The 21403-nt window shown below is 37.8% G+C and overlaps 1 protein-coding gene across 2 annotated transcripts; it reads left to right on the top strand.

Annotated features, from left to right (window-relative positions):
- The first annotated feature begins 464 nt into the window (after positions 1–464).
- On the top strand, positions 465–19680 carry Gnpda2 (glucosamine-6-phosphate deaminase 2). Of its 2 annotated transcripts, none has more exons than XM_021210199.2 (7): positions 465–553; positions 2963–3125; positions 6428–6529; positions 8529–8711; positions 14074–14258; positions 16730–16904; positions 17420–18107. In XM_021210199.2, exons 2-7 carry the CDS (start codon positions 3002–3004, stop codon positions 17461–17463), a joined length of 813 nt encoding a protein of 270 aa, XP_021065858.1. In that variant the 5' UTR covers positions 465–553; positions 2963–3001; the 3' UTR covers positions 17464–18107. The 2 variants fall into 2 exon arrangements, with proteins under 2 accessions (XP_021065858.1, XP_021065857.1); XM_021210198.2 differs by lacking the exon at positions 17420–18107 and adding an exon at positions 18894–19680 and having other exon boundaries at positions 467–553.
- The last annotated feature ends 1723 nt before the right edge of the window (positions 19681–21403 follow it).

Below are 21403 nucleotides of genomic sequence, written 5' to 3'. Positions count from 1 at the left end.
TTATGATTTTGCCTTTGTTCTGTTACTAAAAATACTCCATGAAACGACTGCCGCTTTGGAAGAGCGTATTTGGGCTAACTGGAATCTAGTTCTCTAACCATAGCCATCCCTGCTTGACTCCAGAATAAACTTTTCTTACTCCTTTTGAGAGCTAGTTTATGACGTTGAGAAAAGTAAATAGTAAATAACTGGGGTGAAGTGATGGAGTAGGTCATATTATCGTTCATGGGTCTTACAATCCATTAAGGAATCTACCACAATTCAGCTTCTGAAGGACTTAATGAAAAAGTGTAGTGACAGGTGAATGACCCAAGGACTGTAGACTGACCAACACATCCCTTAGGTGGAAAAGCCACAGGTGAGAGTGCTCCACTCTCCCCTGCCCCACCTTTGGCAGTACGCATGCGCAGCGTCCTCCTGAGTCCCTTCCTGTGTTTGTGTTTGCATCCGGGTTCTCCGGCTTCCTCAGTCCTCACCGGCTGGAGTCGCTGGCGGGTTGCTGGGTGTGTTAGCTCCGGCTGGTCGGTCGTTGGATGAGGCTGTGGGTCCGCCGGTGAGTTTAGGGAGACCCAGCTCCGATGCGGGGCTTGGACGCGGCTCGTTGTCGCAGATTCCCGGGCCCGGCGCGAAGTCTAGCAGGGCTTGGGCGCCCCTGCCTGGCGCCCCTGAGCCCGGTGTGCAATCGGCCTCAGCCGGGCCACCGGAGCTTTCCAGCGCCGGTCCTCCCCCTGTGCTCACGCTGCCCCGGGCTGCTTAGGGTAGAGCAGTCCCGGCTCAGCGCAGTCCGCCCTGCGCAGGCAGCCTGGACGTTGGCAGAGCTGGGGCATCACACCGCAGATCAGGGAGGGGGTTGCAGAAGCTCAGCCCTGCAGCTCAGCACACCCTGTGCGTGGATTGTTGGGTTGCCCAAAGCTGTGAAAGTTCCGCGGTGTAGAAGTTACCTCCCCATAGAGGGTTCAGGGACTTGGGTTCAGCCAGTTTCCCTGGGGTGCCCTGCCCCAATGAATCAGCACCTGCAGTAAGCACTTAGTGGCACATTGGCGTATTATTATTATTTTTTTAATGCTACCTGGTCACGATGCCGAAGTCAGAAAGCATCGACAGTTTCGGTTTCTGATGACTGTAAAACAAGGAAAAGGAGTGTATTCGACATCTGAATAAATATAGAGAATTTATACTGAGTGAGGGGGATTCACTGAGAAATTTTGGAGGTGAACTCTCTTAAAGAGTAAAAAACCCAACAACTTGCCTGAGCTTTGGTTGCTTCATTGAAACGTTTCTCATTTTAGCTCAAGTGCAAGAATCCACTGTTGGAGCCAAGGAAAGGGACCCAGAGTCTTTTTTTACAAGTATTATTAGTGATTCCACGTGGATAAAACATTTGAAATGTGTTTTAAGTCCAGTTCCCCCCGAAACGTAACAGCTTTGTAACTTCTGCAGTATTTATTTGAGTTACAGTTTCTACCTAGAAAGTGGGGAATGATCTTAAATTCAGAAAGTATTAAGGTAATTGAATACTCTAAAGCAACAGGGCCAATTCATTAAATGTGTGCCTGTGGAGCCTCGCAAAGTGTTTAACACCGAGTAAGCCCTGGCACGTGTGAAAAACTGAGATATTACCGGAGCGCTGGGAAGTTCTATTTCTGGTCCTTACTGTTCCTTTTTCTTCTGGCTGTTTGCTGAATAATCATATTAGAAGTACATATCTGTGAGAGCCAGCCGTTGTTTGGGAGTTTTGGGTATAACTCTGAAGTTATTTTTGATGTTAGCTTATTGAGAGACGTAAATGGAGACAGCGTTCCCTTGTGAGGCTGAGTTTTCAAAACTCTGTGACTTCTTTTCTATAAACACTGCTCATCTCTTATTATTGTCCCAGAATTCTAGATTATAGTGATCATACTTTTTTGTTGTCTTAGAATTCTAATCCTGTTCTTAAGAATATCATTTAGTTTCCACGTATTGGTTATTAGACGTTCTGTTCCTGCTGGCTTAAACAGTTTGATTTAGTATTCTGTGTGAAGTGCCTTGTTACTGAACAGGAATGCTGAAGCCACCATGTCATTGAAGGGTCAGTGGTGGTGAGTGACATATTTAAATGTGAAAATAGAAATTTAAACCCGAGACTTCTGCTTATTGCATATAGAATATATAAGTTTCTTAGTAATTTTTTTTAAAAAAAGTAAAAGAGTAAGCACTTTGGTCCTCAATTTGCATTTTTGTGGAGAATTTCTCTTCTAAGAGACCAGCACTTTCAGTCAAGTATGAGCTTATAAAATCTTTTCTCTGCATTGTGTTTGTGTGTGTGCTTATGCTTATGTGTGTGCACATTCAAATATCTCAATAAAGAATAATACTGAAAATTATTTCTGGTGGGATTTAAACATGTTTCACAGAACAGAAATTTGATCGTTATGGTATTTTTAGCAACAATTCTGGATTTTTGGTAAGTGATTCAGAGGCACTAAAGCCTTATAGTACTTTACTTGTAGTTAAGAAATGATGCTTTTTTGTTGTTGTAGTTAAGAAATGATGCATTTTTGTTGTTGTAATTAAGAGATGATGCTTTTTTGTTGTTGTCGTTCAGGGATGGCTGCTTTGATAAGAGAACATAATATACTTGTGTATAGTGTAGTGTGATGGCTTCATTTGAATTTGAATTCTGTTGTGTCACTTACCATGTGACCACAGACAAGTGGTGTGAGTCCATGTTCTCTTCACAAGACTGTTATGTGGATTAATACATGCATCTAAATGACCTAACTCAATGCCAAAAACTCAGAGCCTGTTTGACAAAGCAGAGTGCTGTGCCTCCTGTTTCGAGTAGTAATTGTATTGTACCGTTTCAAGTATGGAGTGTATTTTATGTGTGTATGCCCTCCTTAATTATTGCTCTTTTTTAAAATCAACATATTATATACTGTGTGCCTGAACAGTGTCTAAGATACTCTATGCATTTTCACAGCTTTCAACCTCTTGGACCAGGAGCTGTGCATCCCCCACAATGAGGCTTGTCATTCTTGATGACTATGACTTGGCCAGCGAATGGGCAGCCAAGTACATCTGCAATCGTATCATAAAATTCAAACCCGGACAGGACAGGTACTTTTCACTGGGCTTACCAACAGGTATAAATCATACTTTTTTTATTTTTATATACTCACATTAGGTACAGTTATGGAAGAAATAGGGTTTTTCATCATAAACTACTTTTAATTTCTATAGCTCTGAACATATTAGTGTATAAAGCCAGAAGTATATGCAGTCGGCTGCACTATCTACTTATGGATTCTATTTGTTAAAATTCTCTTTTACCTACTACTCGGAAAACTGCAGTTTCAAGAATTATCCTGACTTAAATGATGATGGTGATGTTGCTGCACCTTTTGTAGTACTCTTGAGTTTCAAGGACAATGCTTTCATCAGTCATCTGATTTCTTAGAGCTTAGCTCGTTTATGACTAACAGGTGATGACTCAGTTGCACACTGTTACTTTTTGACTCCACTTTACCTTTATTACGAGCTCTTCTCTTCTTAGGCTTTTAATTTTTATTCTTTTGTTATAGAAGTATTTCAAATGAAAAATACCAAAGCTCTTGTTTGCTTTATCACAGAAGTAAGCTCCCCACATGTGTTGGCTTCGCTTCTCAGAGTTGCCTTTTTAAAACGATCAGGTGGTATCACTTGACCACGGGGTACTTTTATATTGGCGGGTTTGGAGAGACTGAGACTCAGCACTGAGTTTTAATGGCTACAGTAAATTCATCCTATGTACCTTGAGCTTTGGATTCCTTCCATGCACAGAAGATAACATAGTCATAATGATTATAGCTTAAATACTGTTTTGAAGCTGAGCTAAAACAATGTGTGTGCGGATCTTTTGAATGCAGTGAATGCTATGTAGCTTCAAGCTCCCATGAGTGTTTTATTTAAATAGACAATTTTCTCCTGATTCTCCCCACAGACATTCTAAATATATAAAACCTTTCACCGTGATGCATTTTACTTAGGTGATTTTTAGGAATTATGTTTTTCTGGAACAGAATTTGGTTGGCTATTTTGTTTTATCACTTTTTTTGTCTAGGACAGAAGGACAAAGGGATATATATCGCCATTACCTAGGCCTACTGACAGAGCACGTTCACATCAGCACCCTCGTGTAGGCCTTGATGGCTCAGCAAGCCTCTGCCTCTGTACACCATGGCTTAGTCTCAGGCTGCCTATGTGAACCATGCTGTCTCAGTTGACACAGAAATAATAGCGTAGTTGGGGAGAGAGAGACTTCAAAGTACTGCGTGTGAGTAGTGAGTGCTAGACGAGTTCCTTATGTCTTTACAGTTACATGTGGTACACCTGCCAAGGGCGACCTGAGAAACCCTTGCTGGCATTTTATACGGTGCTCTTTGTTGATTGTTTCTTCTGCTTCCGAATCTAGAACATGCAGTTTGAGGTTAAAAAGCAACGTCCTGTATGTAAATTAGTCTTCCGCCAAGCGTGATTTCTGGGTCATGTGTGTGGTTTTAAGTGATTTTTTTTTTTTAATCTGCATATGGTGACCTGCCTGGGAACCTTACTTTCAGCACTCCCCTGCTGCTTGTGGGCTGCTTGTGGTTCAGAGGTTAGCCTGAACTCTCCCACTCACTTTTACTGCGTTACTGCCCTGTCACATCTGTGTATGGATTGGAACTAACACACCTGATTTCACATCCCTGGCTTCATTGCCATTTGGCATTTAGCAAATTCATTCATCTTTTCAACCTGGTTTTTATGTTTCCAATAAGAAATGCAAACCTGCCAGTTTTCCAGGATTTGAGATTTACATAAGGGCATGTGTGGAAATACCTACATAGCATGTAACCACGTGCTGGGCATATAGATGTTATCTTTGAACCTTTTCCTCCATCTTTTGCTGTCTCACACATCACTTATGGTTGTCAGGATTTCAGCCATTCATGACTTAAATGAAATGATGTCTTAAATCATTCTTTTGGCAATAAAGTTGTAGTCTTTTTGCTTCATTGCCATACCCTAGAATTCTCTGAGGTTTTCTTGCTTTTCATCAGTTTTTTACTTCATATCTGTGTGTTCTCAACAGAAGAAACCCTAGCAGTCTTCGAACCACAGAAAGCACCTGTTAAGCATTGCTTGTGTAATTAGTGAGCATCGCAAAGCCCATAATAAAATAAAATTTCTGAAAATTCCTGGTTCACTTTTTCCATCCCTTTCATTTATTTCCTTTAACTGTTTAAATGTCAGAAAGGGAACGTGTTCTGTATAACTACCATTGTGGCCACTTCACAGTGGAAGGAAATGCAGATGGCCTTAAATCAAGTGGCTCCTGGTTTGGTAACAGTGGAAGAGTCCTGTGCTTCTAGAAGTGAAAAGAGAGAAGCATTTTATCCACTTGTTTATCCATAACGTATAAGTAACTTGTAAGTTGACATATGCTTTGCCTTGAAATCCATGAATCACCTCTTTTCTACACCTGAGGCGTTTACTATTCATAGGCACTTGTTATTCTGTCTACCCAAGTGAGGGGAGACAGGGGAGACATCTCCTGGAACCCTTGACTCCCTCTGTTATTTCGGCCAGAGACTGTTTTTTAATCTAGCAGATGGCTAAATACTGCCTAAGTCTAACTACTACTACAGAAAATATCTCTGTGGTGTTTTTGTTTTGTGATAATGAATGGACCAGAAATCCATTCCATCCAGGACTGAGAAGGTCCGGTCACATGCTAGTAAAGGTGCTGTTTTTCTTGTGGTTATAATGAAAACTATAAAACAAATTTAATAAACAAAAGGGGGAGGGGAACCATAAGTTGATAAACTTATCTCTATTGTGTTATGAAGAAATAAAAACAAAACCCTGCTTGCGAAATTGATCAAATAATGTTATAAAACATATAAAATAAAATAAAATGACTGCATAAAGCGGGACATGTTTCCTCTGAGGATCTCCTAGCCGTCTTCTCTGTTTTAAAGGTGTAACACTTTTCTTTCTCACCTAAGCCTTTTAAGGGAAACGTGTGGAAGATCAGTGAGAAACAAAAACCAGAAGCCTGAGCCGCAGAGATTCCCTCTTAGGTTAGCTTGTATCACTCACAATACAACTCGATTTTTTTCATCAAGTGTTTAAAGATTTTGGTTTTATAATTTGCAAAAGCAATTCAAAATACTGAGAACAGTTCAGAATAGCTTTACAACTTCCATTTATGTTGATGGACTCCCAGTTTTACTAACAAATTATGGTTTAATGAAATTTCTAGGCATCATGGAAAGAAACTACCTCAGTCTGTCATGAACATTATCCGCATTTAAGTTGTTTGCCTATTTTGAAATGTAGAATGTTACACAAAAAAATTTAATTATAAGTATATTTAAATAGATTTTCAAGTTATTTCAAAAATGGTCACTTTATCTTTTTTTAGGGAGTACACCTTTAGGATGTTATAAAAAACTAATAGAGTATCACAAGAGTGGAAACCTTTCATTTAAATATGTGAAGACTTTTAACATGGATGAATATGTCGGTAAGATATATTTTAATATGTATTATATGTTGAATATCATGTATGGTTAGAATTTTGAGACCCATTTGTGTACTGGTCTGTGGTGAAATTGATTACAGCACAGTGTAATGGGATATACAACTTGGAGATATACATTCATATTGCTTCTTCCCTATGATGTGACTTTGTGCATCCCTCCATTCACAAGTCATTCATAGCCATTCTCCTCCCTCTCCTTTTTTCTTTTTCCTTTCTCCCTGTCCTCCCCTGTCACTGCTTTGTTCCTTTCCATGAGGGAGAATTAAAATTATAAAGAGTTAAGAGATACATATGTAAAGATAGTTCATATAGCCTCTTTTTTCCCCAAAATAAGTGTTACTGGTGTTACCACCCACTAAATGTGTTAATCTCTTAAACTTGCTTAACTGGAAGGATCTATGATGTTTAGAAATTCTTTGCTAAAGCATAAATAGCAGAATAGATTTTCAATGTGTGTATAAGTTACAGCCAAATAACTATTATGATTCAACATACTTTGTATACATGTAGGGTGCATACAAGAGGAATGTGACCAGCAGTTAATTCCTTAAAAAAATATACACTGTGGGTGTGGCTTCCACCCAAGAAGTCTCACCCCTGCCTGCCTAAACATGGCTGTAACAAAGTTGTCGTGGGAATGTGGGAATATATATGCGAGTGTGGGAAGTGAAATCTCAAGAGCCTCAACGCGACACACAAAACTACAGGAACTAAGGAATGCCACACCAGTTGGTTATTCAATACCAGATGGCCAGCTCTCAAGACAGATACATAAAAAAGTAACATTATATATGGACAAAGTATGCTGTCATTTTATATTTAGGAATATATACAAACACACACACACACACACACACACACACACACACACACACACGTAACAACAGTTAAAAAAACATAAGGCCAAGAATTTAAAAGAATGAGGCAGGAGGCAGGTTACACGGAAGGTCGTGAAGGGAGGAAAGGGGAATGATGTGATTGTAACGTCAAAAAAAAAAAAAAAATTAAAAGCTATTCAAAGGGTGACTTTTTTTTTTTTTTTTTTTTTTTTTTTTTTTGTACATGTTTTAGAAGTATGTAGTGACTGAGTGAGCTAGACTTCCAGTGTTTGCATTGCAAACCTGTATCAGCTGTATGATTTGGGGGAATTTCTGTGCTTCCTCATCTATAAAATGAGAATGATAATAGTATTTTTTTTTCTCTTTAGTTGTTTTATTATTCTCCTATGTTCCTGTTACAGAGCCAGAGAGCTAGCCTAACTCTGAAAACAGGTATTTGGAGGAAATTGTGAGACAAACATGCATGAGTCTGGAGTAGGGGAACCAAATCCCATCTCCAGAGTCAGCTTCTCAATGAGCTAAAAAAAACACATGAAAATTTCTATAAGTAACAATTTCTCCTCTATGAAATTGACCCTAGTGGTTTACATTGAGTAGGAAACTCACTACTGAATCTGGTGATGATTTGCTGGACATAAAATCCTAGCCTCCTTTAAATTAGTATAGATTTGTTCAAATGAATTGTATCTATTTGGCCATGCTTCAGCAACAGGGACTGAAAATTTCGGAATCCTTAAAATTTAAAAGCAAATTCCAAATTCCAAACAGGCAGCAGAACTTGCTAATGTATGAGCCTCCCATTTGTTACTGGTTTTGCCATAATATGCATGTGCACATACCAAAATAAATAAATGTGAAAAATATTGACCTTCTTAAAAACTTCAACCTTTAATGCCAATATTAGACAATACAGAAACAAAATGATGTATTGAACTGTGGAAAGAAAGGACTAAGTGTTTCCTATTTATTTATTCATTCGATAATAGTATTTTCATCTGGGTTTACAAATTAATTGTTAGTGTAGAAATTTAAAGTGACACATGTATATATGAAGCATGTATTAAGCCAAACATTTTTAAATTTAATGTACTATAAAGTTTTTTGGGAAACGTTAAATTTTTATTATTAAACTTCCTATTTAGGACTTCCAAGAAATCACCCTGAAAGTTACCATTCTTATATGTGGAATAACTTCTTTAAGCATATCGATATAGATCCAAATAATGCTCACATCCTCGATGGCAACGCTGCAGATCTGCAGGCAGAATGTGATGCATTTGAGGAGAAAATAAAAGAAGCTGGAGGAATAGATCTTTTTGTTGGAGGTATGTAAGAAGACATTGGCATCAATCATTTGTCTGCTAATATTTGAAGAGTGTTTTTTAAAAAAAGAACAAAAGTGTCACCATTACATAATGCAAAGGATGCCTATTAATGACTGTTAATATCTAACTACAGAAATAGAAGGATTCCAATTTTATTTTCATTTAAAAAGTACAGATAAAGTAGAAATAAAGTTAAAATTGTAACAGTTAACACATTGTTTACATTAGGCCTTGAGAAGTAGTTTCCCATCCCTGCTAACTGTCCTGATTACCTGTTAAGGTTGGCGGTTTACCACATCCTGCAAATCCTCCTTCAGGTATTTGTCCTGGGTGTTTGGCAATTTTGCTCTAGCACAGGCTGCTTAACAGAGCTGAGTATGTATGAGAAATGGGTGGATTTTTTATCAGATTATTCCAGTTATGCAAAGATCATTCAAATCAATTATGAGTGACATAAGACTTTGTGTGTGTGTGTGTGTGTGTGTCACCAGATTTTAGACCAGTTCAGAGTGCCTTAATAAATTCCAAAGAGAATGAATGTTTGGTTAACCAAATTTCACTTATAAATTAAAATTATATATTTATGTTTATGTATGTGTGTTTATAAATGTACCAAAAGTAGGAGTTTGTCTCTTTGTAATAGCAGTATGAAATATCATGAGAAGGTTGTTGCCATCAGAAAAGTATAAATCAAGTACATTAAAGCCCAAACCATTTTTACCTGTCTTTAGTATTCAAGAAACACTAGTGCTCTAAACTACCTGTTTATACTTTGTATTAATTATAAGACAATTTCCCAGAACTGTATGCACTAGGATTATACTGAGGTGGATTCATTGTTGAAGCGGCTGAGTACGATTGTGGTGGTTGGATGCTGGTGGTTTTACAGTAAGACTTACATTTGCATCTTCAATCTCTGTGTATGCCTGTTCAGTTTATTGAAGTTCCCCATGTAACTAAATCATGTGTAAGTCAGGATTCACTTTCTCAACATTGAAAGTGCAATGTTTTATAACATGTTTAAAATGCCTCAGAATGTTGCCTGGCATACAGCTGACTCATGGTCACTTCATGTTGTCTCCCATGAGCCACAGAGACTAATGTCATTGTCTGTGAATTCCCTGTAGTTCTTACTGAATTATTTTTATTTTATTTTTATAAATGACCAAGTGTGACTGTATTCTTCTCTGAAGAAAGTTTTATTTATGTGTAGAGAGCCAGTACTGCTCATTTTCTTGCATAGATAGAATTGTTATTTGTCTGAGCAAAAATTTTTGTTTACTATTTTTATTTTAAATAGAATGTCATGCATTTTAAATAAATCTCACTAACATCACTTTAGTAATCCTATAGACACTTTCATAATCAAGCTTTGTAAATACGGTTCCATTCTGAAATAACTACCATTTTACCTACCAGTATTAAGGCTCAGACACCAGATGTTTGGAAATATCTATAGACAGACTTTTGTAATTTCCATATCAAAATAAAATTACTGAACTATACTGTCCCTAAACAATTTATCTAAGTTTTATTTTTCCAAGAAATGATTTCACCAATTTACTGTTACAGTGAAAACATATACTATATGTTAGAGATTAATGATTAAAATGGTTGTTTGAAAAATACTTTCATTTGTAGACATTTATGTTTCCTGTTAATCTTCTGACTTTACTGAAGCTTCCATGCAACAAATCCCTCATAGATTCAGTGCAAGCAAAATTAACTTAGTGGGCAAGAGAATGGCTGACTAAGACTCTCATGTTCTTGTCTAGAAAGCATTCAGACTCTAGTAGGTTCTCTGAGACTGCAACTCTCTGTCTTTCTGGTAGAAACTCATCATTTTCCATTGCTTTAAGTCATGTCTCTCTTTTTTTTCCCACTTATGTTTTAGGTCTGATTCCTCAAACAGCATGTCTCCCTTCCAAATAACTAGAGCACTAGTTACACTTCTCACTGACTCTTACTGACGCTTTGTTTTTTAACCACCTTTATCTTAAGCTTCCTATAGTTATTTCTTTACTACCCCCAAAACAGAAAACATTCTTAAGTAAATTCATAATATATATGTATGTATATATATATATATATATATATATAACATATTTTATTTATTTACATTTCAAATGTTATCCCCTTTCCTAGTTTCCCCTCTGAAAATCCCTATCCCCTCCCTCCCTCCCCCTGCTCCCCAACCCACCCACTCCCATTCCTGGCCCTGGCATTCCACTGCACTGGGGCATAGAACCTTCACAGACCAAGGGCCTCTCCTCCCATTGATGACTGACTAGGCCATCCTCTGCTACATATACAGCTGGAGCCACAAGTTTCACCATGTGTCTTCTTTGATTGGTGGTTTAGTTTCAAGGAGCTCTGGGGTTACTGGTTAGTTCATATTGATGTTCCTCCTATGGGGCTTCAGACCCCTTCAGCTCCTTGTGTGCTTTCTCTAGCTCCTTCATTGGGGACGTTGTGCTCCCTCTTATATTAGTATTTTTGTTGGAGGCTGATGATCTAGGGCCTGTCATTTTATTTGTACCATCTAGAAAATGTGATTTCTGTGCATGGAGAGAGGAGTTAGCTTATGTTCTGCCTTCCTCTTTGGGTTATGGATGTTAGACAAGTACTTGTTTATGAAAGAATCTCATTTGATTCTCTGCATTCCGTGATGTAGGTTATTGTCTTTGGAATTTTTAAGATGAGGCTTGGTATCTGGGTCTTACCACTTACCCTTCTTTTGTTCCAGGGTTTGGTTAATAAAAACACTAAGAACTGTGCCAAATGGGATCAAAATATCAGCTTTATTAAAGGTAAAGTTTGGATAGAGTCTGTAGGATGGGCTTGAAGCCAGAATTGGTTTTCTCTCCACTGTGAATTGGCCTAGGACTAGAAGAGTTTAAGAATGTAAATTCACTTCTGCTCACCCAGGGAATTAGAACATGGGTTCCTTTCCCTCGGTAGAAAAGAGAAAAGGGGAAACAAATACTCGGAGAGTTTTCATTCTTCCTCTGATGGCAGAAATGTTAAGAAAGGTAAGGTACATCCTAGGTATCTAAGGAGGACCCAGTGGTAAGATATAGATAAAGAAACTTAAGTGTAATAACTTAAATTTTGATATCTTATATAAAATTTAAAGAAGACTGGGGAAACTTTCATACTTTTTTAATTGTTGAAGAAACCTTTGGCAATAACTGGATAACTAGAAGGGGACTCGTGGTGTGTTCATTGAAATGATTCTGGTATAGTTCACCAAACCTAGAGAAGTGATCACGCACGGATTGTTTAGACAGAACCAGAGAGCCTTGTCTTTCAGAAGCAGCGGCCCGTGAGCCAGCAGCTGTCACGTAGCTCCGTGTGTGTGGTTCCTCTGTTTCTGTTTAGGTAAGGATCAGCTCTAGAGAGACTTCTCTTGCTTCAGTTTGAAGCCCTTTTTCTTGCCACTTCCACCTAGTATGATTGGGACATAAGGAATTACCTTTGAGATCCTCACCCTCTGACCCCTGCAACCTATAGTGAGGGGTGGAACAGAAGAGGTGTAGCAGGGAGAAACTGCTGAGCCAACCAAAGAGAAGTGTCAAATGCATTAATTCATTCAGCTCTGCCTTATTGAATGTCTCTTGGGTGTAATGTTTTCTACTGAGTAGTAATTAGAGACACACAAAGCCTTACTCAAAGGTAGTTTACAAACTACCCACAGAACTATAGGAACAAAGGAAAGATGTATAACATAATCCCATTAGTGAGTTCCTGAGATGATGCTGAGACCCTAATATAAATGTACAGGACATAGAGTTAGTGGAACATAAAGCATGATCAGGAATCACAGTCTATTTCAGTTGTGGCAGAAAGCATATGCAGTGGCGCTCTTTTAATAGTACACTTGATCGAATCTCAGGTCATCCGTATACTCTCTGTGGTCACCACTAAAAACATCAATAAGGTTGTTAGGGGACCTCTGATTTGTTTTCTGACATTTTTATGTTTCTAGCTCTAACCTTTCTTCTGTGTAAGACATATAAAGACAGTATATATATTCTGCATTTGTATACCCAAAAGTAAAACAGTACATTGGAAAATGCATTTACGTGTAATTAAAACATACTAGAAACTAAGTCTGTACTTGGGAATGGAAACAATCCTTGAATATTAACCATATGTAAGTCCTTATTAAAATTGTACATCCCCACATTAATCACTGCTAGATAGATTGTTGTGCTTTAGAACATTTGCTTCATACTGTGTTTTTCTTAATCCTTCAAAACTAGATTATAGCTTGCTATATTTTATTATGGCTTGAGAAACTTAGCTATACAGTGAGTATCAGTGAAATATACCTGTTGTCTCCTTAAAGTAGACATGTGGAGTATAAATATAAAAGAAATTTTTATTACTTAGAGAATTGGTGGGTTTAGCTTTTAGGAGAAGTTGCTCTAAGTCTGTTAACTAGGATAAATATTTAAAGGTTCTTGATTTTATGAAGGGAATTACTTTTAATTGTCTTCAAATAAGGGATACCATGGTCTTTTCTATATTTTAGAAGCCATCATAGAATATAGCAGATGTGTATAGGTCACTGTGGTTGTTAACCTGTGTGTCATGAAATCAGTCCAACCAGTAATACCCAACATTCCCTTCTTGCCCGACTAAGGAAATGAAGTGTAACAGAAAAGACCTTGCATGGATTCCAATAAAGCCAAGTGTAATTTTATATATTTTATTTGTTTGATTCAATTTTATGTGTGTGTGTGTGTGTGTTAGATTGTAGTAAAAATCAGAAAATTTGAAATATAAAACTTGTATCTTACATATTGTCTTATACAATCCTCTATCATGTTATGAGGAAACAAAACTAAAAGGGAACCGTAGTTAATGACCTGACCTAAACTGAAGGGAAGCGAAGCCCAGTGAGGATCTACAAACCCCGGAGGCAGTAGTCCGAAGGCTACTTGAGTGCATCTCAGCATTTCCTGAACTGCGGCCCTGAACATCAGCGACAGCTGAAGCTTTCACATACCTTTCTTTCTGTGTGCCCAAAAAGTAGCCACAAAATTACCAAATACCATCTGTTGTGAAAATGCTTGCTAAGCCTGTAGTGCTATATAAATGTCATGCTTCCCTGCCATTACTAGGACTACATGCATGTCATTCCATGCTGTGTATTCAGCACATATGAAAATACTAATGAAATACAGACACAAACATTTTAATCCAATAGTATGAATTCAGTTCTAAAATAAGGTAAGTGTGTTTGTGGTTATTTCTTTGCCTTTATAACTATGTTGAAACTTGAGAAAATATGATATATATTTGAAATCTTCTTTATTTCATGTTTATATGAGTGTGCATGTCTGTTTTTTGAAAGGAATAGGTCCAGATGGTCATATTGCTTTCAATGAGCCAGGATCCAGTCTAGTATCAAGAACGAGATTAAAGACTCTAGCAATGGACACCATTTTGGCAAATGCTAAATATTTTGATGGAGATTTATCAAAAGTGCCAACCATGGCTCTGACTGTTGGTGTGGGGACAGTGATGGATGCTCGGGAAGTAAGAAATGGTTTTTTGATTATTTTTCTTTGAGGTGCTTACTATTTTAGATTCAATTTGTTTTCAATAAAAATGCTTAATTTTCAGTCACTAACTTTTGCCATTTTCATTGTTAAGAATTAAGTAAATGTAAGTGTTCAGTTATAACCCAGGGGCCAGGAGCTTTCCATTCTGGGGCTACTTCATCTGTCTATTCATGCTTTGCAGTTGGAGCTCCTTCAATCTTACTGTCTTAGATAAGATTTTACTGCTGTGAACAGACACCATGATCAAGGCAACTCTTAAAAAGGACAACATTTAATTAGGGCTGCCTTACTGGTTCTGATGTTCAGTTCATAATCATCATGGCAGGAAGCGTGGCAGCAAGCGTGGCAGCATCCAGGCAGTCATGGCACTGGAGGAACTGAGAGTGCTACACCTTGCTTAGAAGGCAAACAGGAGAAGACTGGCTCCCATGGGTCTCAAAGCCCATCACCACAGTGACACACTTCCTCCAACAAGGCCACAGGTCCTGATAGTGCCATTCCCCGGGCCAAGCATATACAACCCCCACAGTAACCTTGCGGTTCTGTTGTCACTTGAATAGTCTTGTGAAAGGGCAGGTGGGAAAGGGGTATAGAGATAATGCCCTGCCTACATAGTTTTGGAGCTCATGGGATGGATTAACATAAAGTGCTTTGACTACAGTTAGGAGGACTGGTTTCCCATAGTTTAATCCCTGAGGCCCACATGTTGGAAGGAGACTGGTAATGGCTACACACACACACACACACACAAATAAAAGGCCATTTAATATTTTTTAAAAGAAGCATTAGATTCAGCTGCCTTCTAAGGACCTCCTATGAGATTTTGGCATGCTAGTGACCTAAGGGACTTTGATTCTTCAGCAGAGCTCCAAATAAAATCAATCACTAGAGAAGATCCGAATCAGCCAGGAATGTGCATCTTTGCGCATGTGGTATGCACCTACACATTTCAGTTTGGTTATTTCTGTAACAGATATTTCATTCTTATGTAACACTGTGGATCATAATGTTCAACAAGGAGAATTAATTTAGAAATCATTAATTTTTTGCTTGCCTTACATCAAATAAATTAATTTTTCCTTTCAGAGGGCAAATGGTTTTAAGGAGATTCATTGAATGTTGGTTAAGGTTCAGTTTCCCAATGAAAATTAATTTGAAATATTATTTTATAAAGAAACTTTTATCCATTCATTTTCATTTCCTACACTAGAGAATACCAAATTATAACATATATTTACATGAATATAAAATTTTTATTTGAAATAGTTTAGAGCCATAACCATTTCAGTTTTTTAATAATTGTAATGAGAAAAAAATAAGTAAACTAATGCAAACTCAGAAAGATAAGCAGTTCACATTCTCATATGATCAGGATTTAAGGAGGAGGGGTTCAGTTGGGGAAGAGGGGATGAGGAGGGGCTGCCTTGTCTGGCCTCAGTGGGAGAGGAAGTGCCTAGCCAGGCACAGACTTAAAATAGCCAGGGTGGGGATCCCTAGGGGGCGCCCTCACTAGCTCAGAAGAGAAGGGGACAACAGGGTTGGGGGAAGAATTGTGGGAGGGATGACCCGGATGAAGGACAGTGAGCAGGGTGTAAAGTGAATTTAAAAAAAAAAAAAAAAAAGAGTGGAAATGATGCAGGTGGCTGCAGTGTCTTCATTCCAGTATTTGGGGGGCAGAGGCAGGCTCATCTCTGTGAGTTCAAGGCCGGCCAGGTCTATTGAAGCTAGTTCTAGGATAGCCAAGGCTACACAAAGAAACCTTATTTCAGAAAGAAGACAAAAAAAAAAAAAAGATTAAGTATGTGTATTTATGAAAATGTCATAATGCAAGCCCATTATGTTTTGTTTACTGCTGATTAAAAAGAATATAAAAAAAAACAAAACTACACCACTATGTAAACATAGGTGCATTTTTTCAGTTATTGAAGTTAGCTGAAAAATTGTAAGGTCCTTTCTGATACGCACTCGCATGCTCCTTGAATTATTTTTTCCAGTGCTTAGGAATTTAAAATCACGAACTTGGAATTTCTGTCATTTTCAAGAATATCTCACTCCTGTGCTTCAAAGGCATCCCTTGTGTTTCAGGAGGTCTGAAATTCTGTGTTCCTAACATTAAAGATAATCATACCCATTAGGTGAAATGAAGTTCAGGTTCCTCTAGATATTGTTCAAGTCTCTGTATGTCTGCTGCTTTAGGGCACTTGCTTGTCTAGTGTAGGAAATATTAGACTCTGCTGCTTTAGGGCACTTGCTTGTCTAATGTAGGAAATATTGGACTAGAGAGAGTCGGGGTGTCCCCCATATTATATATTATTCTTTGAAGAACAGAAGCTCGTTTTTTCAATCAGGAAGGTCTTTCCCAGGCATGTATTTTATACATTAATAGCAATGTATTAACTCGGCTCCTCACTTACATGCTAACAAGTGGTGCTCCCGATTCTTCAGGTGATGATCCTCATAACAGGTGCACACAAGGCCTTCGCGCTGTACAAAGCCATCGAAGAAGGAGTCAATCACATGTGGACCGTTTCAGCTTTCCAGCAGCATCCCCACACTATTTTTGTATGTGATGAAGATGCTACTTTAGAATTAAGAGTTAAAACTGTGAAATACTTTAAAGGTGAGCATTGAATTTGAATATGCATATGAGATACTTCTAGTGGATGATAAAACTTAGTAAATGTGGACTTTAATCTTTCAGTGGGGCCAACTGAAAAGCTGGCATTATGTTAAAATAATTTTCAAGGACTACAGCGTCTCAGATAAAACTTCAGGGTTTTCATGACATTTTTCTTTGAAATCTCATGTAGGATTTTAGTTTCATATCGAATATACAAGATTAAATAACTTAGTAACATCCTTTCTGGGTCTTTGGGTTGTTTTGTTTCTTTTCTTTTGGTAACATTTGGGAGTTCTGCCTCATCTGTCCATCTCTCACCCACTATTCCATCTAAGCTTCCTGATGTCAGACACATCCATTTCAGTGTGCTAAAGTTACTATTACCGTGGGCACACTAAAACAGTATGCAATAAGCAGCAGTCAGTTAGGTTGCCTTAGATGTCTGTGCTGGTTTTCCTTCTCCTTTTCCCTGTAGTATTTACGAAGTAGCAATGACAGTAATTTTATGTTTGAAGGTCACCACACTAGGAAGAACTATATTAAAGAGTTGCAGCATTAGGAAGGTTGAGAACCACTGGTCTAGATGATATTATACAAGAACTCCATGGCAATCCATGGCTTGAGAGTGCCTCTACCTTTGATGCCCAGTCTGTTGGGCCTTGTGATGGCTGAGGTACTGCTGTGACTGAGCTGTGAGATCTCAGCCAGCTCATTTTCAATTGCTCCACACAATGAAATGCTTCTTCCTTCCCTGATTTGAAGATGCCCTGGGGTTTTTCTCTTATGGGAGCACTTCCCAGAGCTCTTTGCTAGTCCCCTGGATATGACCTCCTTCTTTATGTGGAATTAGATGCTTTCTGACGCCTTAACAGGGAATACACATTTCTCACACCTTTCTACCAAGTCCAATACCCAATTTTCTGAAGAAACTAAATCCCTTCCCTATAGCTTTTATGAGTTTTTAACAGCCTGGAAAATTTAACTGATTTCTTTGCTTTCCAAACTATAAAATTTTACTTAGCTCATTGATTCTGTCAAAGCCAATCTTGTAAGATCTTTTTTCCTTTGTAAAAGATACAATTACTTAAGACGTGTATCTCGAAAAGAGGCTTTAATATATGATTTACAAGCATACATACCCATTAGAAAATTTCCACTCTAAAGCATACATATTATAAAATGGTTATTAAAGTCTACTTAAATTTAAAATCTAAGTTTCCATCCCAAATTATTTAAAACACGTGTCTGTGTTGTTTTGCTAGACATTCTCAGTGCGTTATGGGTAAGCTTGTAATCAATCTGGTTTGTAGCTACACATTCCAAAGTCAGTAAAGAGGCTGGGGACATGGCTCAGTTGAAAGCCTGCTTTAGAATCATGAGGAATCAAGTACAGATCACCCAGTATCTACATTAAAAGGCAGAGCATGGTGGTGCATGCCATCTAACCTAGGGCTGGGAGTCAGACACAGTGATCTCTGAAACCAGCCAGGTTAACTCCCATTAACTCCCAGTTAATCTCTCTGTAACCAGTGAGAAACCTCTAACAGTGAGGTGAAGTGGTAAAGGGGGACCCTCAACATTGGGACTCATACACATGTGAACAACCATGTTACCACATGCATTCCACCCAAAAGATGCAGAGGGTAGTATTTTGGAAGGCATCTATCTTATCATGACAGTCCCTTATTGTCACCAACTAGAGCCACTGCCATAAAATCAAAACCTCCATTTGTAGACAAATGTATTGACCATCCATATTCAATTTTGCTAGCCTGCCACTCCAGTGCTCCACAAGGCAAGCACTGAGGCTACATTGGGACTCCCAGAGTATCTGCTCATTCCACGTCTACACTGATACATTGTAGTTCTTAGTTTCGGTAGACATAATCAAATAAGAATGAAATATTCTGTCTTATAAATCTGTTCTTATGTAAATGGTCAAAGTTAACAAAATTACAACTAGAATTATGCTTTTTTTTTTCCTTTAAGGTTTAATGCATGTGCACAACAAACTTGTGGACCCACTATACAGTATGAAAGAAGGGAACTGAAGGAGACCGAGTTGTGCTTGGAAGAAAAGAACTTTTCCATACTGATAAAATTTCAGCATATGCAATATGATAACAATGGAGAAATAGGAAGACTCATTTACAGAGAAAAAGACCAGGGTGTGTTAAACATTCCATATTTAGAATGTGTCTGTTTTACACTAGGTTCTAGAAGTAATTGGATCCCAAAATTCTTTGGCTGTTATAAAGTATAGACACTATATAGCTACCTATAAACAGTATAGCAGTGAAATGTGTGCATTTTAAGAGATCTGCACTATCGGGTCCTGTCAGTGACATAATCTCTGACTTGTTGGAAGACACTCCAAGCCTTTCCAGTGTCATCCTGCTATCATTACAAGCCTTCACTTTTGGAATGGATACTTTTTGTGCATCATACACATGCTTTTTGCCTGTAGTTGCCTTAGTCATCTTTCTGCAGTAGCACCTGGACATCACACGTCCTGCTGTTCATTAATCAAGGAAATGTGAAGATGACAGTGCCCTAAAGTAGTTTACATCCTTTCGGAAAGTATGTGTAAGTGCATGCTTCTATGCGCCTTCTTATGTAGTACTTTTTTACAGATATGTTTATTTTTATTTAATATCCGGGTTAATGCCCTTTAAGTATATTGGCAATTATGAGCTTTCTACCTAGCTACAAATTAAAGGAAATCCTTTTGAAAAACATTTTCTGATTATTGTTAAATTTTGTAAATCATCCTTATATATGTCTAAAGAGATATTATATACTAAAATAATTACTGTAAACATTTAAATTGCAATAACTTGCATAATTAAGTTACAAATAAAAATATTGTTTTCTATCTTTAACACAAATAAAGTTTACAATAAAATAATTATCTCATTTTCTTTCTAAAAGTGAAATCACACTCATGTGGGAGACTGTTAGTGATACCCATGACACTACACTTGCTTCTAATTTGTTGGCATCATGTAGTTAAGAAACTGAAGACAATACGTAAGAAGGAAAAGAATGGAGGCTGGAGAGATGGCTTAGCAATAGAGGGTACATGCCGTTCACACAAAGGACCTAAGTTCAGTCCCCAGCACTTGCAGGGTGGCACACAAACCCACTGTAGTTTAAGTTTCAATGGTTCCTCCAATGCCCTCTTGGGGTCCCTGAGGGCACCAGGCATACAAATACTTCACACAAGTAATACAAACTGCATACACACAGTCAAAAGAATAATGTCATCAATGATGGCACTTTAATTCCCAGTGATGTCTTAACAGCTGTTTGTTATTCATGAAACTCAGCCAAATATATATATATATATATATATATATATATATATATATATATATATCATAAATATTAAGATGCATATGCATACATATATTTGGGAGATATTGAACAACCATGTGAGTATAAAGGTGCTGTACAAATTACTGAAAGCTGAGAAGCCCTGTACAATAGGGTTTCACATCCCAGAGCACTTATATATTCTGGAACCTCTTTGGATTCATAGCACTATGATCTGTCTTCTGACCTTCAAATTCACATTTCCAATAGCCTGCTGAAGAACACCACATAGGAATACCATGGACTATTCTAAAATTAAGTTGAGTTCTAAATCTCTCTTAGGTTATTCTGCCTCCCTACTTAGTATTAAAACTGGTACATCATTCATTCAGACGGGTACCCCACAAAGTAGAAGTTAGCCTTACTGGTGTTCTTTCTCTCTTTCACCCTATAATAGACATATAGTCACACTACATCATTACATTCTGCTAAGACAAATACCTGGCAGAAACAATTTGCTCAAGGGGTCCTTATGCTCTTAACGTATTTTAGTTAACAAGGCAATCAGCAGCATCCATCCTGCAGTAATGATTTTGACACTAACATGTTTACTCAAGATTACCCCACCTTTGGCTGTTTAGCATCACAGTGAAGTCTACAGTATCTTCTGATGTGCCATTCATTCCCTCTGCTCCAAAGGGCTGAAAAAAGATCTTTTTCATTCTAGCACTAATGCAGTCTCACAGCGTCTCTCCTCAGCACTTCCCTAATCACTGTAGCATCCTAACTTACTGTGATATACTATTAAAAAGCTTAGAAACCATTAAAGATATCTCAGATGTAGCAATAATCTTTGTCTTTGAAGCAAAACCAACATTATTTAGCTTCTATCTGTCACCAGGGGATATACGAGGCAGCATCTTACCCTCTGCTGTTACAGAGACTGAAAAAAGTGTATTTAACTCAGCACACTGGCAACCCATACCAAATGTATTAAGTGGCAATTATGTTTTTTGTCATACAACTATACAAATTGATTCTAGAACCCAAAGGAACAAGCTCAAGTTATATAACTTAGAATTCAGCCTAGCAAATGTTTTCTCCTGTTAGTACAATGTTAATTCCTAAAGAATTATGGGTTAAAGAATAACCCACATCTAAAGAAGCTCAAGCACTACATTGTA

Source organism: Mus pahari, chromosome 13, assembly GCF_900095145.1.
Source record: "Mus pahari chromosome 13, PAHARI_EIJ_v1.1, whole genome shotgun sequence".
Classification (NCBI taxonomy): domain Eukaryota; kingdom Metazoa; phylum Chordata; class Mammalia; order Rodentia; family Muridae; genus Mus; species Mus pahari.
This window is presented reverse-complemented; position numbering and strand designations above follow the sequence as displayed.

Excerpts from the sequence above, each read along its gene's own strand:
- Gnpda2 (XM_021210198.2), top strand. The coding sequence starts at position 3,002 with ATGAGGCTTGTCATTCTTGATGACTATGACTTGGCCAGCGAATGGGCA. Across the intron at positions 8,712-14,073 it reads AATAGATCTTTTTGTTGGAG|GAATAGGTCCAGATGGTCAT; the intron begins GTATGTAAGAAG and ends GTTTTTTGAAAG. Across the intron at positions 16,905-18,893 it reads AACTGTGAAATACTTTAAAG|GTTTAATGCATGTGCACAAC; the intron begins GTGAGCATTGAA and ends TTTTCCTTTAAG.